The sequence below is a fragment of the Harpia harpyja genome, chromosome 5 (genome assembly GCF_026419915.1).
Source record: "Harpia harpyja isolate bHarHar1 chromosome 5, bHarHar1 primary haplotype, whole genome shotgun sequence".
Classification (NCBI taxonomy): Eukaryota; Metazoa; Chordata; class Aves; order Accipitriformes; family Accipitridae; genus Harpia; species Harpia harpyja.
The window spans coordinates 35,408,303-35,424,788 of NC_068944.1; the positions used below are offsets into that span (position 1 = coordinate 35,408,303).

The window sequence follows — 16,486 nt, forward strand, 5'->3', positions numbered from 1 at the left end:
AAAGGTACTATTAGTCCAAGTTTAAGCATTTCCCTTGAGTTTAATTTCTGCTTGCTGTTTATCTAAGAAAACTTAGAAAAAGAAACGCCGAAGGGTACTGTATATGCTGATACATGTGTGGATTCAAAGCATATACTTTAAGTGACAAACATTTAAGATTGATAAACCAGAACTTTAACAGTAATAAAAGCTAGCATCACAGATGCCAATAAGCACATACTAAAAAAGCACTTCAAAGGCTTTGAATATTAGAAGGCTTTACAGAAAGCCACATGCAAAGGAAAGATGGTTATCTACTTTTGGCACCCCTGCAGAATGAAGAAGAAAACAAAAAAATAGTTGTCACTGTGTAGAACAACACTCTACTGAGCTTGGTCTCCTCATGACCTGGGGCTGTAACAAATTCCAGGATGCCTCTGCAGTGGCTGCTGTGAACTCCGTCTCTAGTTAGAGTACCAGATTACTGCTAGTGAAGAGTTAGAACTCACATTTTGAGTAGCTGAAACTATATGAAAGACTTTGTTTACTGTTGCCTATTTCCCTGAGAAGCTGGTGCCTGCCATCTAGTCTATTTAAAATCTACAGGCAGCAATGTATACCTATGTCATACACTCTAATTCCTGTGATGACAAAGGAAAAGGAGTCAAGAGCAAACACGAAAAAAGAGACAGAGAAGCAGAGTTAATTTTTAAGTTCTCAGGTGTTGCTGGATTACATGCCTTGTTCTAGTTATGTTACTACGATAAACATAGTCAGGGAATGGGGCAATTCTTGGAAGGATTACAGTGTTTGAATTTCAAACTCAACTAGAAAAAATGGTAGATTCATAATCTGATCTGAAAAGCAGCTTCTCTTACAAGAGAAACTTTTAATACCAAAGGATTGCATATGTTAATCATCTACTAACTGTGGAGAAGACACCTTAGTTATTTTACCTGACTCCTATGGGCATCTTAACTTTCTCCTGGACATCTTTAACCCCTTCACTGATCTACTTAAACTTTGTCTGTATTATAGAAATGAGAGGGCACAGCAATATCTTTGGTGTGATACCATTAAATTACAAAGACTAAGAAGAAAGCTTTAAAAAGGAAAACAGATTTCAAAGTAGTAACAAATTAAACAAAAATCCACAACAATGTTCTTTAACTATTCTGATGTAATACTAAAAAAAGAAATCTGATATCAGATAGAGTAGCATATCATCGTTAATGTTCTATGAATTCGTACGCTAAAACAATAAGAGTTATGGAGACACTTAAAAAGAAATGCTACTAACATCCCCAGTAAGGTATTGGATCTCCTCTCTGACTTGCTTTTTGCTCACTTGTCTGTAGCCACAGCTGCTCTCTCCCACCTAAAGCAACTATCAAAAGACCAGCTGCTGTGGCTGATGCAGTAGGATGAACTCCCCACCTGACCTAGACAGAGCTAAACTGCTGCACTACCAACAAGCCAGGGAAACTATCCCAGTGCAACTTAACTAGGCTTCTGCTGCCTCTGGTATGGAAAGGGAGGTTGGGGTCAAATGTGTCTCCCTGGGAGAGTACAAGAGCAACATTCTGCTGTATGGGCAACACTCCCCACCTGCACAGTCATCGCCAACTCTGCACCAAGCTGGGAGGATATCTCACAGTTCACCAATAGAATGTGTAGGTATCTTCAGGACTATTACTAAATGTTTATTCATCCTTCTAATTATATACTGTAAATTCCCACCAATACTAAGGATAAGAAAAGAATATTTTCAAATTATTTCAGTAATTCCACACAAAAAAACCCACGGGCAAAAAGTAGTGTAATTTAAAAAACACTTCTAGATCACCTGCAGAACAAAGCAACACAGAGAAAGACCTAGTATCTCTCATCAAGTAATAACAAGAGCACTATTACTGAGAAGGAAAAATATCTGACAGATCTATTTGCTTCAATTCCAAAAAAACAGTTGAAATGAATCATTGAAATTACACACAGAGATGAGCATTTTCAAGATGACATCATGAATGGCCCAGCTCTGACCGTGCAATTTACTCTAAGGAAAGAGACAATTATCCAAACCTCTCTAAGCATTTGACATATGAGTCAGCCAAGAATCCAAACTGGTCAAAGTACAGCAAAAGAGAAAAGTGGGAAGAACAGATTCTCCTGATTTGGCAAACACCTTTTTGTGAGCCAGATACTGATAAAAATTTCTCAGATAAGCAAGTCTGAACCAAAAAGGGCAAACCATCAAGACTTGAACAAGTAAGGCACCTTTCGTGTTTATTTTTCTACTGTTATTATATATTTTTTGACTTAAAACTTACTCCTTTGATTTATTTCAGTCTTCCGACATTGCAAGCCTTAGTGAAAAATTAACTCGTTAGAACACCTGTCACTATCCTGGTTTCTTATGAGATAAATTTCAGGATGCTACAAGTTGGGGGTGGACTTCTGTATTTTAGAGCATGGTCTGTTGGAAGAGCATGTTCAGAAAACTCCCAGACTTCACAAAATTTACACCACTCCTCGCCATTCTGTTGGCTAATACAGTGGGTAGGCCCTAACACTCTTGCTTTTAATGGCCGTTCATATAGAAACCAATCTTCATAAAGACAGAAAAGAGGTAAGAAACAAGCTAAATGATACACTTTTTCTATATTACAGAACAAAGAGCAGCCCAGGTCTCATATTTTACATAAGTGAAAGACTTCCAGTAAACCTCTTGTTCAAGTCTCAGACAAATAGAAGATAAAGGACTTCCTGTCACCTGGTTTAAGCAGGAATTTGGTAATTCAAAATTGAACATGCCCATAACCTTGGCAGTTATAGAAGATGCTTCTAGTCAGCAAAGTGCATGCAAACACTTACACTGTAGATAACATGGAGTCCCACAAAAAGTGACACCTTTTTTCTATAGCAAAACTGTTAAAGAACACAAATTTGGAGCAGTCAACTTCACATAAAATTTTAAGCACTGCTGAATTCACCCGGAGTTTCACTGGGACAGGCTACAGTCAGAAGCTAAAAGGACCCTGTCTGGTGTATTATCAAAGTTAGAGGCTGAATGCACATAAGCAATCAAAAGTGATTGGCAGAAACAGAGTTTCTAGGGGGAAGAATCTGCTTGACAGGCAGAGTGAAACTAGGAAGAGATCTTTTTGCCATCTGTTCCTTATACTCAAAGAAAAAGACTGCAACATATTTCTTCCCTTCCCCAAAAAGCAGGACTGCAATAAAGGAGTAGGTGACACACTAATATTCAGGCTAATGGGGACAACCAACCAAGGCACTAAATTCTCCTTAACTGCTTGTGCCAAAAGGACTTAAGAAGCAATGAAAAAATCTAGAGAAGTAACAACTTCATTAAATACAAACTAAAGCGACAATGGCAAAATGCACTCATTCTGCACACGGAAGCTTTAGAAAATGGCAGAAAACAGAAATATTAACAGAATAATTCTAATTCCACAATTTCTGTGGAATATAAGCACCTGTTAACTCACCTCACTCGTTGAAGAGCTCAAAATTCTCAGAGTATTTACTAGTACATGATTAGAAAGAAAACTATTATTATGCAGTTATGAGACCAACTAATCTTTTGAATAGAATATTCTCTTTTCTTGGTAAACAAAAACAAAAATACCTTTTGTTCATTCAGCAGGTCTGTAATGGTTTGTGACATTTCATCCAAACTCTGTGCTGCCTTTACCAGGTTATGTAGAGCACGTACATGCTGGTGAAGAGGTTCAAAGTCACAAAGTATGGGAACCCTTAAAAATAGTAGAGGATTAAAATATATTAAATTATGTATTATGTGCATATTCCAACAAGACTAAGGTTCCTTTTGTATAAGGCTTGTACTTTATTCGTTTCATCTATTTTACATGGAAAATCCACTAAGACTACCTGGGTTTTGTGTTTTAAATTAAGAACTTGAGAGCATTTAAGGAGGAGAAAGTGATAAACACAATGATGGGGAAGTAATACGTCAGTCCTTCCTCCTGAGGAAAACATTTACCAGTAGTACCTAGAGTTACAATAACAGTAACAGAAGAGAACTGATAGCGATTAGATCTGTAACTGAAGCACTTATGTTTGCAAATGACTCTATTCTTCTTTTCAGTTGGATTCTCTCCAATCCAGCTCTTCCTTTAAACTAGCTATTAATTCTCTACTATTTTATTTTAATGACAGGTAATTTAAATTAAAAGACTGATTAACGTGTCATGATCACATTGCAACTGTTGCAAGATAAGCTTTCAATTGCAAGTTTTCTAAACCTCTGGAAAAGCAACATTTATTTGATTTTTCTTGAGAGTCCATATATCCAGAATTTTTAATTTGTTCAAGAATAGCTCCACTGAAATCATGAAGCGGGAGTTCATTCAGACTAACAATATAAGAAAAGCAGATTACACAATACATTGGTTTTGCATTCTCTATTCAATATATAAGGGAAGTGGTATCTAGTGTATTTTTGTAGAATTAAGATTTCAATAGTTACTCAAACATATAATTTCGGAAGACTGAGGCATTTTAAGTAAATAGAAGCATCATTATACAGCTCAGGGGTTCAGAAAAGGACTGTGTGCTGGATCTCAGCTTGCCTGTTGCTTGATCTTTAGATGTTAAATGAAAATACCAAAGAAAGTACTGCTCTAAGGTTTCTTCCGAAGCTCAGTGTCTACCAAGGTGTGTGACAGCTTTGCCCACTCAAATTGCAAGTCCACCACTATCATCAATATTTCCACCAAATGTAATCCTGAGCACAGAAACCAGGACGAACATGACGTAATCCCACCTCTATAGCCATCAACTGGAAAGCTATGTCACTACAATTCAGACCAACTGAAAGAGTTTGGTTAGTGATTGGTTTTCTGACAATAGTAAGGCAAAATTCTTCTTGAACTCAGTCCAAACTTCCCAGGAAGGTTGTAAAATTCTCACAAACCCCAAAATCAGGCAAACATCAGCAATATGACACTATAGTTTGCCCTTTTTTTTCCTGCAGAATCATTGAGGAGCAAGCCTAAGAACATAACAAGAGAAATTAAAAGGGTACATCAACTGTATCATGATCTAGGGGAAATCCACTGTTAAGCAGACTAAGCTCACTATACTTACTGTTAATTCCAGCAGCAATACCATAAGGATGGCCAGGAATTCTGAATCAAAAAGAATGCCAGTACAAAAAATAGGTGAAAAAAACCACAGTGAATTCAGCTCCTGCACTGTGCACCATTAACAAGTTTCAGGCTGATACAGTTGGTGAACCTGACAGATGACAGTGGAGCATCCTCCTTTTGGATTCACCTTATCATCCTTTGTGGGATTGTGGCCTTGGGGCTAAAAAAAAATGGAATCTCAGCAAACCTCTAACTGCAGATCAGTTCTAGGAGAAGGATGACGGATACATGCAGCATCTGACTGTGGTCATACCAATAGACAGATCTCCTCCTAGAGAGAACCTTACATAGAACTTGCTACTGCCTATTTCTTGCCCATTATCTTGGCTGGCATTTCTCTATCTGATTATTACAGGTTTAAGACATATGAGTTTGAAAGCTCACTCTAACAGTCAGCTTTTCCAGAAAGATACCCCCAAGTTCTAGACAAGAAACTAATCCTGTCAAGTTGCCTCTGAGACAAAACAGTAGCTTTCCTGTCTACATCTGCATGTGTGCCTCATTGTTGGGAGATAAGAAACATGGAAATAGAGCTTCTGCTCAAAATGATGGATTTCCATAGACAGTAGAGCCACTTAGAAAAAACACTTTTTTAGTAAAATCAGTCTGTCAGAGAAAAAGCAGTAATTGAATACAGGAGATCTCTAAGATCTCATGCTGGGCTAAAGAAATTTATTTCCTCCAGAATACCACTTAAAGAGCAAATGAAAAAAAAAAATTAATCTAATTCTGATCTGACACAACATGCATAAAGTTATGAGTCTATTTCATTTTAAACTGACAGATTTTTTTTGTTCTTTAGCTATGAGGCAGCTCAGAGGAATATCCAACATTCTTTACATCTCAATGCAGAATACATGTGTTCAAATTAACCAAGCTTGAGTACATGAAGCATATAGATAATATGTATCTGCATTAAGTCAGTGAAGACCATTGCTTAAGAACGGTATCAGTTCAAAAAATATCCTTGTCTATTCCTTACAGAAAATGAACTTTGGGCCAGGGGGGTTGCAGAGCTGAAGGGGGTAGGACCAGGGGGAAGCTATTTCCATAAGTTTAAAAAGGTGCTTTACCTGAGTAGCGGCTGTACTTCTGAAGGACAAAAAGACTGCAAAAACTGCAAGTCACTTAATGAGATATCTGGAAGCTCACTGTCGAATCTGCGAGGTTTCCGTGTCTGTGTTAAGAAATTAATTTAGACATTGTTATTAATGTAAATAGTATCAAGATAGCTAAGGAAGGATCAAAAGGAGTTTAATTAATAACACAGAAAAGTTGGTGTTAAACTGATCTCTCTCTCAAAAGATTTCATACTTTTTTTTTTTTTTTTTTTTAAAGGAACCATGTCTGGCCTCACCCCCTAAAAAAATCATTTACATTTATAGTCACTAACTCTATCCATAGTGCCTCGAGCAGCAGTAGAATAGGGTATTTCAGTTGGAAGGGGCCTACAACGACCATTTAAGTCCAACTTTCTCCTTATTACCAACCTTCATAAACATTAAGGATGTGTTTAAAAAGTTAAGGGATAAGAGATGGCACTGAAGCTTTATTTATTGTGCTGCTAAACATACAGTCAAGTATTAATTCAGTTCAGTACTCGAAACACTGAAATGAGTAGCATTCTTATTTTCCAAGTATTCTTTAAAAATATAAAGCTGCAAAGGAGAAGCTGAAAAGGTTAAACGATGCAAAGTGAAATGGCCACATTAGAATTAGGAAGAGTTATCTTACTGGAATTAATCAAGCTGTATGGAATCAAAGTTAACAGACAATGCTTGATTACAACTATACTTTTTCACTCCTTCATGTTATCAGCCAATAAAGAAACAAAAATGCTTTTCCACTCACCCAGTGATTATAGAAAAACATGAAAACCTTTTACTTGCTTTTACCATCCTATTAATTTTATGGCTCTATTAATCAGAAGAGAGGATTAAATGATCAATTTATCCCTCCTGGCTTCTTTTTTCTGATCATTACCAGAAATTTTTTGTTCAGTACCACAGACTCCTTGCTGTAAAGGAGTATAGAGTTGACATTCCCTCTCCCACCACACTGCAAGTTATGAACCAATGTTAATACAGGTCACTTGAAATAGAAAAGAACACTAGGCTCCCAGCTTTTTCATCTGTGTCGGAGCAATGTGACAGGCATATAGCTTGAATGAATTAAGCTTAGGTTTTTAATTTATGAAAGTACTGTTTATAGAAGTGAAATAAAACCCCAAAATATATTGAGTACATACACAAAAGGATGGAGGCCAGGAGTCAAGTCCTCTAAACAAACGATTCCTTAGAAAAGACTTCCCTGGACAAAGAAAAAATGGTTATTTAAAAGAAAGAAATGCAACATACAAACAATGCCTCAAGAGAAAACAATTAAGCTACTGCAGTTTAATGGCTGAACTACATTTGAAAGAATTACTAGCTATGCCATTTCTTGACAACATAAAAATTGCAAGTCACCACAGAACTTCATGCAAAACCCACCATCCCAGTAGAACTTCTCACTTCATTGAAGCCACTTTTTGCTTAATGTTCACCCCTGCAAAAGCCTCAACGCCTTTCTCAAATTTTCATTGTAACCTTGCTAATCTCCTTTCCAAAATTTTGATAACCTTTTTCTCAATTTGCTTATTTTAGCAGTTCATTCAGAACATAAGTTGCAGGCTTTGCAGAAAAAAGAAAAAAATAATCAGATTTCTTTTACCAGCAACTTCATTTTTAATTATTTTTTAGCTTCTGGTCAAGGTCTTTAGACTTTGTTCTTTGTTCTTGTTTTTTTTCTGAAGTACTACATGGGAAGTCGTAGCAATACCCAAATATTCAGTAATGGTTTTAAAAGTGTTATTTAAAAGAACAGTAAGCTCAGAGCACATTCAAACAGAAACTGCATTCAAATGTAATAATTAGAAATCTTATCTTTTACAAGCATTAAACTAATTAGAACTTTCACAGTATTTTGGATAACCTACATGAAACAGTTCATTAATTTGATTAATAGAAAAATGAATAGAAAAATATTTTGTTTGTAATAGGACCAACTGGCATACTGTATGCATTTCCTATACAAGTAAAAAAAAAATTATACAGATATTTAAACTACAACATAATGAAAGTATTGTAACTACAAAGACAAAAGTCATACTTAACTACAGTTCTGATTTCACAGAAGAGAAAGTACTTACTGAATAGTTTACCAAAAGATTCCCTTTTTGCCTTTTCAGCTTCATATAGGTGTTTCCCATCTTTTATTAAAGCACCCGCCCACTGTGGAAGGGAAAATATGTAGTTAGTTTTTAATTTATACACTGACACAAAGGTTTGGTCTCAAAGTTTTACTTACCTCCCTGTAGTGTTTTATGAACATTTTTCTCCTCACAACCTCAACAACAGCTAGACAGTACATTTGAGGAACAGTACTGAGAGCCTCTACAACCTTGACCCTTTCTAGGAGCTCTGTTACAAGACGAAGCAATGCTTGTAGTTTCTCTCCATCTTGGTCAGCATGAAGCATTACAAAGCAACACCACCTACAAAAGTAGGTTACACTTTAGAAGATAACAACTTAGTCATCTTTTCTGCATTTAAATTTCACTAAGAGTAGCAACGTCTGGATGAACTGAACAATATCATTTTACATGGGACAACAACAGGCTATCTGGAAGTACCAAGCAATTCAGAATTCAGTAGCCGCCTTGCAGTTCCCTGTTAATTTCTCACAGTAAGATATCCACATCAGTGCTCAAAAAATTAACACCACCATTTGAGTTAAGGTATTGTTTTTGACAAGTAATGCTCTTAGCATACATAACCTTAGGAGAAACGATAATGTAACTTTCTCCATAAGAACTAAAAAAAGCTGGTACATCCAGACGAAAGAAGAGACTACTTTTTGTTTACAAAACTTAAAAATACGTATTGAAAAGCATTACTAAGAAATATTAAGGGTAGAAATACTGTCAAACAAATGAGATCAAAACACTGTTTGGGAAGTTCACACCAGCTACTCATGCACTACAAATAACAGGGCCAGTAACATACAAATTCTCACACCTTGTAACCACATCTTCTGTTATCTTATTGATACAATCAATACGTTAATTTCAAGCACAACCACCAACATAACTAAATCACAGGATAACTACTGAAAAGGTGATCAACTGGTGTATTTGTGGGGAAAGATTACAGCAACTTTGCCACCAGAGAAGGCATAAGGTGGAGGTATATCCCACAAGTAACAAAAAATAAAAATTGTTTTATTGACAGATGTGGAGTAAAAATGAAACAACAAAATACAAACAAGTCAACATTAAGCAACTAGGAACATATACTAACAGAGAAATTACAAGACATGCACTGTTGACCTTCTAATAGCAATGAGTAGTAAGAAATAAAAAAAGAGGGCATTATACAAAGCCAACAAGTGGCCAGTTCAAAACACAAAGGGAAATACATTTTCCACACAGCATATAGTTAAGTTGCAGAACATGCAAAAAAAATAGGAGTTTGTGGATTCAAAAAGAAGTTGGACTAGTTCATGGAAAAAACTTCCATCAGCAATTAAAAACAGAAGAGCTGCTTCTCGATCAGATAAACTTAATTATACATAAATATTCTTAGAGAAGAATATTCTTATGTTCTTTCCTCATTAGTAGATTCCCATTATGGTAATTTGCTACTACCTGCTACTGAAGACAAGCTAGAGCAACCTTTGGTTTGACCCAAAATATAGTGGTGTTTTTTGCATGTTTGTTTTGGTTTGGTTTTTTTGGGGGGGTGGGTTGTTGTTGGGTTTTTTGTTGGGTTTTGGGTGTGTTGGTTTTTTTTTTTTTTTTTTACATCTATGATTTATTCTTCTCTTCAGAGCTGTCCTCTATGCATTCACTCTCCACATTTCACTACCTTATTCCTTACAAAGGGATGCAAGTCTTTTCCTCTAATAACTCATGAATTAAGTGTATACTAGACAAATAGTTTAACATATAGGAAATTAATGTGATATTTATAGCAACCTAGGTTCTATGTACTATCCTTAAGTTTCTGCTACAGTGAAAAATGGTGCAAAAAAAAGTCATCTTTTCATTGGGCTAATAGCAGATGCATAGGCAACAAAGACAAATTCACATATTGATTTACCTAGCAGTAATTTATTTTACAAACACAACAGGATCTTTGTTGCTAGTGCACTGCTGATTCTGCTGTACATCTTCCTGCACCTTGTAACTGCCTCATCTATAGAAACTGCAATCTCTTCAAGAAAAAAACAACAAAAAAAATCTATTTGATGGATATCCAGCATGCAAGTCTAACAGGGTCACAACGTTGCCTAATTATTAGCTGCTAGCATAAACAAAGTTTTTTCCTCCAAAAATTATTAAACTCTGTATACTCTTCCTGTGTATCTGACATGACAAATTATCTAAAGCTTAATTAAGTGTAGTAGTGTGAAAAAACTATTTCCCATTGAGCAATATAGACTACTTACTGCCTTCCATGTCATACAGTAATGAGGCTTACCTGAAAAATTGCTATTTTTACTGGCTGTGACTGGATATAATTATTTTTCATTAACTACATGTAAACCAAACTACCAGGATGTTTTTCTGCTTTGATGTGATCACAAGCCACTGAAGAGTGTTTCAATTATGCTTATTATAATCCTTTGAAAACATCGAAATAATTGCCAGTCAAATTTTAAATAAGATGCTGACAGCTTCTGAGGTTGATGAGAGAAGAGGGGATTGTAGGTTCTTGGATACTGTTTTATTAATATGAAAACCACTTACACTCTAAGAAAAGTTCCTCTTAAAAGAGTATTTTGTATCACACTTACAAATAACTTCATATACAAACTGAAGTGATGCAAGTTTTATTTTCTCTCCCATTAAGAAAAACACTAAGCATTGCCGAAGATTTTCTTAAGACACCCCATTCTTTAAACAGTCTTGATGCACATGCAAGCAATATAAAGTTCAGAAGTTGTAACTTACTTCAGTCTGACTTGTAGATTATTTGCAAGCTCCTGTTTGGCAGTGGTACATTTCTGTTTAATATCTAACAGTTTTCTATGATTAGTTAACATAATCATCAGCTGATTTGCATGACTCAAACACAAATCAGGCAGCACAGAAGGATCTTTCAAGTTCTCAGCTCTTTTCTGATTAGCCAAAAATCCCTGGAGGAAGAGAGACACATTTGTTACACAAGCTTTGTGACAATCGAAAAGCATGGAAGTGATCCATCTTCTCTGTAAGAATGCAAGCATTTTAATAAATTTACTGTAACCATTGAGGAGTATAACAGAATGCTACACAGAGAAGTCAAGTGTCAAAGTTGCTTTCTTTTCATTCTATAATCCAGTCCAAATAAATCTTATCTGATCTTTCCCTCCCAAACAGTCACAAACACAACCCTACAAGAACTTTACACAACTAACCAACACCAATGAAAGATCACAAAAGTTAATGCAGCAGAAAAGTAGCTACTAGGATGGAGGGGATCAACCATCATTCTAATTTCTGCAAACAACCAGCTTGTTAACTTCTGGCACATGAAAGACTTAACATCAACTTAGAGCACATTCAGTACTACTGTGGGCTAAAGAATATATTTTTTGCATAAAGAAATTCATACATGAAACTAATTCTTCTTGAAAGCAAAGATCGCAGCTAGACATCTTATTTCCACATAGGAGTTGGGCATGGCAAAGAATTATCTGTTGTGGATGGTAACAGGCAACCCCTAAAAGGGTGGTGGGCAAAACAGGGAAGATGGACTGCCTTAGATTGTTGATTACAGGAGGTAAAATATGTACACATACACAGAAAAGACAGGGAGGACAGGGGGCTGCTGGCATAACAACTACTGTGCCAGGCCACTGTCTCCTCCATCACGTTCAACAGGTGAGATAAAATACTGCTGGAAACAGTGTGGTTCTTTAGGCAAGAAAATACCACCCAACAACACCAATTTTAGCTTTGATTTTGTCCACATTCAATATCATGTCTGACATGAACATCACAGTGGTCACTCTGTAGTTCTACAAACTTGTTTATTGAGCCTTTGTTTTCTTAATAAAAAATTCAAAACCAGACATTAGTTTTAAGTGTTTCTGAAGCTGATGAGAACAGTAAACCATAGAGAGTTATACAAAACTGCTGAAAAATAAAACCACTGTCGTTACTGATTTGATATTGAATGTAAACCAATCTTGTCATAAGATGATATAAAACACATTTGCAAAGCCTGCAATAAATATTTATATCCTAGTGAGAACAGCACAGAAATCAAAGTATCAAACAAGTATATTAAGTGTAATGAAAAGAGAAGGAAGATGATGTACACTGAAGATGGAAGAGAATACTGAAGAGTCAACCATTTACTGAACTCAGCAACTTATGTACTGAATAAGCGATGACACTCTGGGAAACAAAAGCAAGTTGCAAGCTTTTTAACTGTATGTATTATCTGAGCCAAGTGAATGGAAACCAGAAAAGGTGCGAAGAACTGTTATTGAGATGAAGAAGAGGACAGCCCCATCAAAAGAACTTGGGTTGTTTAGTCAAGGAAGACAAAGACATTGAAGAAACGTGCTGTGACAATCGTTAGGGAATTGCCAAGCACCAAAATAAAAGGCAATATGGTCATGAGAGCATATAGATTTAAACTAGCCAAGAATACTTTCAGATCTGAGATTAAGGGATGTTTATAAACATTAGGATAATCAGATTCTATACAACTTTGCAACAGGAATAGAGAAGTCAAGAAAATAATTGCTTTTAAATAGCAGCTCAGTAAGCTTTTTAAATTAATCATGTGGCATGGAGCCTGAAGTTACACAAAACTGGATGCAGTGAGCTAGAAAATCCCTTCCAGCTTTACTCTCAGTTCCAAAAGACTATTCATTAATTTGAGTATCTTCTGCCACTTCTGTATCCATGGACCCATCTTTAAAATAAAATTTAAACTAAAGTTACCCTAGTACGCAAATCAGAAAGAAAAATTTCGGCATACTAGAAAAAGGTCAGTTAAGAAAAACTGCAGTGAACTGAGGAAAAAAAAAAAAAGAGGGGGGGGAACCCCAATAAAGAAAAATCCAAGATCTAAATCATCAATTGTTCTCAAAAGCTCTTGCCTTTATAGCCCTGATCAGATGACAGGATTCATAACATAAGCATCACAGTCAAACTGAAGGTCCTGAAAAACAGGCATGATAATGCCGTTATGGATTTTTCCCAACAATATTTCCAAGTCAAAGAAGCAGCAATAAAGAATATAAAAACATTTTAGATTGAAGTTCAAACAATCAACAGGGAATGCAGTCAGTGATACAATAAGCAGCTGAGAAGACCCTGAATCACTATAAACCTATAAATCTAAGGTTTTCTTTGATGTAATAAGAAGCAGGAGGAAAATAAAAGTACAGAATATGAGTGACAAAGTACTTTTCCCAATAACTTCAAGTGAAAGAGAACAAGCCCAGAATGAAGAAGGCCACCTGCCAACCAGGTTTTTTTTACTATGTTTAACAGAGCTAATAGAAGAGGTTCTATGAACCTAGTTGATGGAAATGCATTTGGATATAACAAAATGTTTTGAAAAGCTACACTACTAATAGGGTGTCGTAGTTTAACCCCAACCAGCAACTAAGCACCACATAGCTGCTCACTCGGGGAATAAAAAAGTAAAACTCATGGGTTGATATAAGAACAATTTAATAGGACAGAAAAGAAAAAATAATAACGATAATAATAATAATGATAATAATAACAGTGAAATAATTGGAATATATAAAACAAGTGATGCACAATGCAATTGCTCACCACTCACCAACCGATGCCCGGTTCGCTCCGGAGCAGTGATCCGCCCCCGCCAACTCCCCCCAGTTTATATACTAGGCATGACGTCACATGGTATGGAATACCCCTTCGGCCAGTTTGGGTCAGCTGCCCTGGCTGTGTCCCCTCCCAACTTCTTGTGCCCGTCCAGCCTTCTTGCTGGCTGGGCATGAGAAGCTGAAAAATCCTTGACTTAGTCTAAAGACTACTTAGTGACAACTGAAAACATCAGTGTGTTACCAACATTGTTCTCATACTGAATCCAAGACATAATACTGTACCAGCTACTAGAAAGAAAATTAACTCTATCCCAGCCAAAACCAGGGCATAAGGAAATTAAAAAAAAAAAGTAAAATCAAACACAAGAATATATTGGAAAGGATAAGCTATTGGGCAGAATCACACTGAAAGATCAGAGAGGCTCCAAATTTTCTAGAGGCATACTCTTATTACATAATGCCACCTACTGACCACAACTCTGTATGCTCATGTAACAAATCACAGCTTCCACATAGAAAAATAGTTTTTTAATTTAACAAAGCAGCTTTCCATATTAAACATCAGGGGCTAGAGATCAACTATTCAACTACAGAACTCGGGATGTAAATTTAAACTGTTTAATGGTAGTTAATTGAAAAGGCTGACTGGAAGCAAAAGAAATCTTAAGGCAGGAACAAGCAAATTAACTAAGCCATGAGGCCGCCTAACAGCAGATGACTTTGTTCCATAGGATAAGTTTGGTTTGAATTTTAGTAATGAAACTGAGGTTGGAGTAGAAAGTCAACTCAAATTCTGGATAGAACATCAGCTTTTTCTGGCCTGGGGAAAATAAGCCTACAGCTTCCAGTACAAATACTGCCAATGGGATTACCATTGAGATGTTCCTTATTCTTGTTCTATAAAGTACCTCCACTTTATGAACAGACACAGTTCACTGCTGGAAGGTGTGATGTAAAGGAAAATTGTATGAGGTTTTTTTCAGATAACACCAAATATTAACATTTATCATACAAATTGTATACTTTTAAAGGTAGCGCTCACAAGTCCTCATCTATATTTTTAAATATAATTAAACCCTTGTACCTTGCCATTCTTTCTTAGATATCTATGCAGACTATCATTTGAATGAGTCACATGATAACAGCTCTAATATCTTACAAGCGTCTAATTTTTTCCAAACAATTGCTAAAACTGGTATGAAAATACTTCCTAAGGCTCAATTATAAAAATCAAGGAATAAAAGCATCTGGTAGTACACTTAATCACTTTTTTAACCACAAACATTTAATTAACTGAAGCTTAAAAACAAACAACAACAAACTAAACACACTATCACATTCTATCTGACTGTTCTTAAAAACCTCTATATCATAAGTAAAGGAATAGACAATTTATAAAAAGAAAAGATGATGATGAAGATTTGAAAGTTAAAGTCTCTGACAAGCCTTCAAAAGGTACAAATTCTAAATTTACAGTAGCATTTAAACAGGGCGACAAGGTATCTTTCCAACTGATTTTTAGGCATCTCACTCAAAAGTGGTATTGGTAAACTTGAGGTAGGCTCTTCATGCAAATGAAGAGGGAAAACATAGGTAAAACCACCACTCACTGCATTGGGCAACCAAGTGTAGGGATGGAAGAGTAGCTTTTCCATCATGCTAAATTCCCTTGGATTTAGCACTGGCCTATAATATAAACACTGCAAGACTGAGATTAAGCGCAAACTTACTTCTAAAACTTACTCATTGAAATTATCTGAAGACAGGCTCCACTTTTAAACAATGCTGCCAGAGGTACTGGTAGCACTCACCTTTATATACCAGCCAGAAGATGCAGTGGGAAGCCTGGGCCCTACGTGACTGTCAGCCCAGTTCTCGGCTCCTCAAAACAGGGCTCTAACCACCCCAAGACAGGGAGCCAACATTGTTCACTTACTTCTACTAATAATATACAAATGTGCAAGCAGAAGTAAGAAATTCGTGACCTTCTTCACAGTCCCAGCTCTGATGTAATGGTGAAAATCTGAACATCAGATTATGACCGCATAGAGATTTTAACATACTTTCAGTTGCAAACAAGGCATAAAAGGACAATCTTAGGTATAAAGGACAATCTTAGGTATAAAGTTAACTGAAGCCCTTCACAGAAACTGTATTTAATAAAGAATCTTTGATATGGCACTGTAATGTTTTAAAAAAAACAAAAACAAAAACAAAAACAGAAGCTATATATATTACATTTAAAATGGTCTTTAATCAAATTTCTTATCACTTCAAATGACAGTCTCATGCAGACACACTGGTCTCTCTCCTCACTACGAGCTTGGTGATCAACCATTAAGCACATTACCTATTCCTTGATCCTGTATCGTTAGTGACAAGTTACCAAGGACTCAGTACTTCCGTTCAAATTAAATTTAACCTACTTATCTCTTATTTCATATCTCCAACTGAAGTTCTGATTTTCTAGCTGTTTT

At 36.0% G+C, this 16,486-nt stretch overlaps 1 protein-coding gene across 5 annotated transcripts in view; it reads right to left on the reverse strand.

Annotated features, from left to right (window-relative positions):
* RB1CC1 (RB1 inducible coiled-coil 1) overlaps positions 1 to 16,486 on the reverse strand; it is an 83,237-nt gene that overhangs the window by 28,091 nt on the left and 38,660 nt on the right. For all 5 annotated transcript variants that reach the window (XM_052788643.1, XM_052788642.1, XM_052788644.1 and 2 more), the window contains 6 exons: positions 11,164 to 11,348; positions 8,517 to 8,703; positions 8,359 to 8,440; positions 7,417 to 7,478; positions 6,242 to 6,345; positions 3,626 to 3,752 (listed from right to left, as the gene is read on the reverse strand). In XM_052788643.1, the coding sequence (XP_052644603.1) occupies positions 3,626 to 3,752; positions 6,242 to 6,345; positions 7,417 to 7,478; positions 8,359 to 8,440; positions 8,517 to 8,703; positions 11,164 to 11,348 (747 nt within the window). The remainder of the gene's footprint in view (positions 1 to 3,625; positions 3,753 to 6,241; positions 6,346 to 7,416; positions 7,479 to 8,358; positions 8,441 to 8,516; positions 8,704 to 11,163; positions 11,349 to 16,486) is intronic.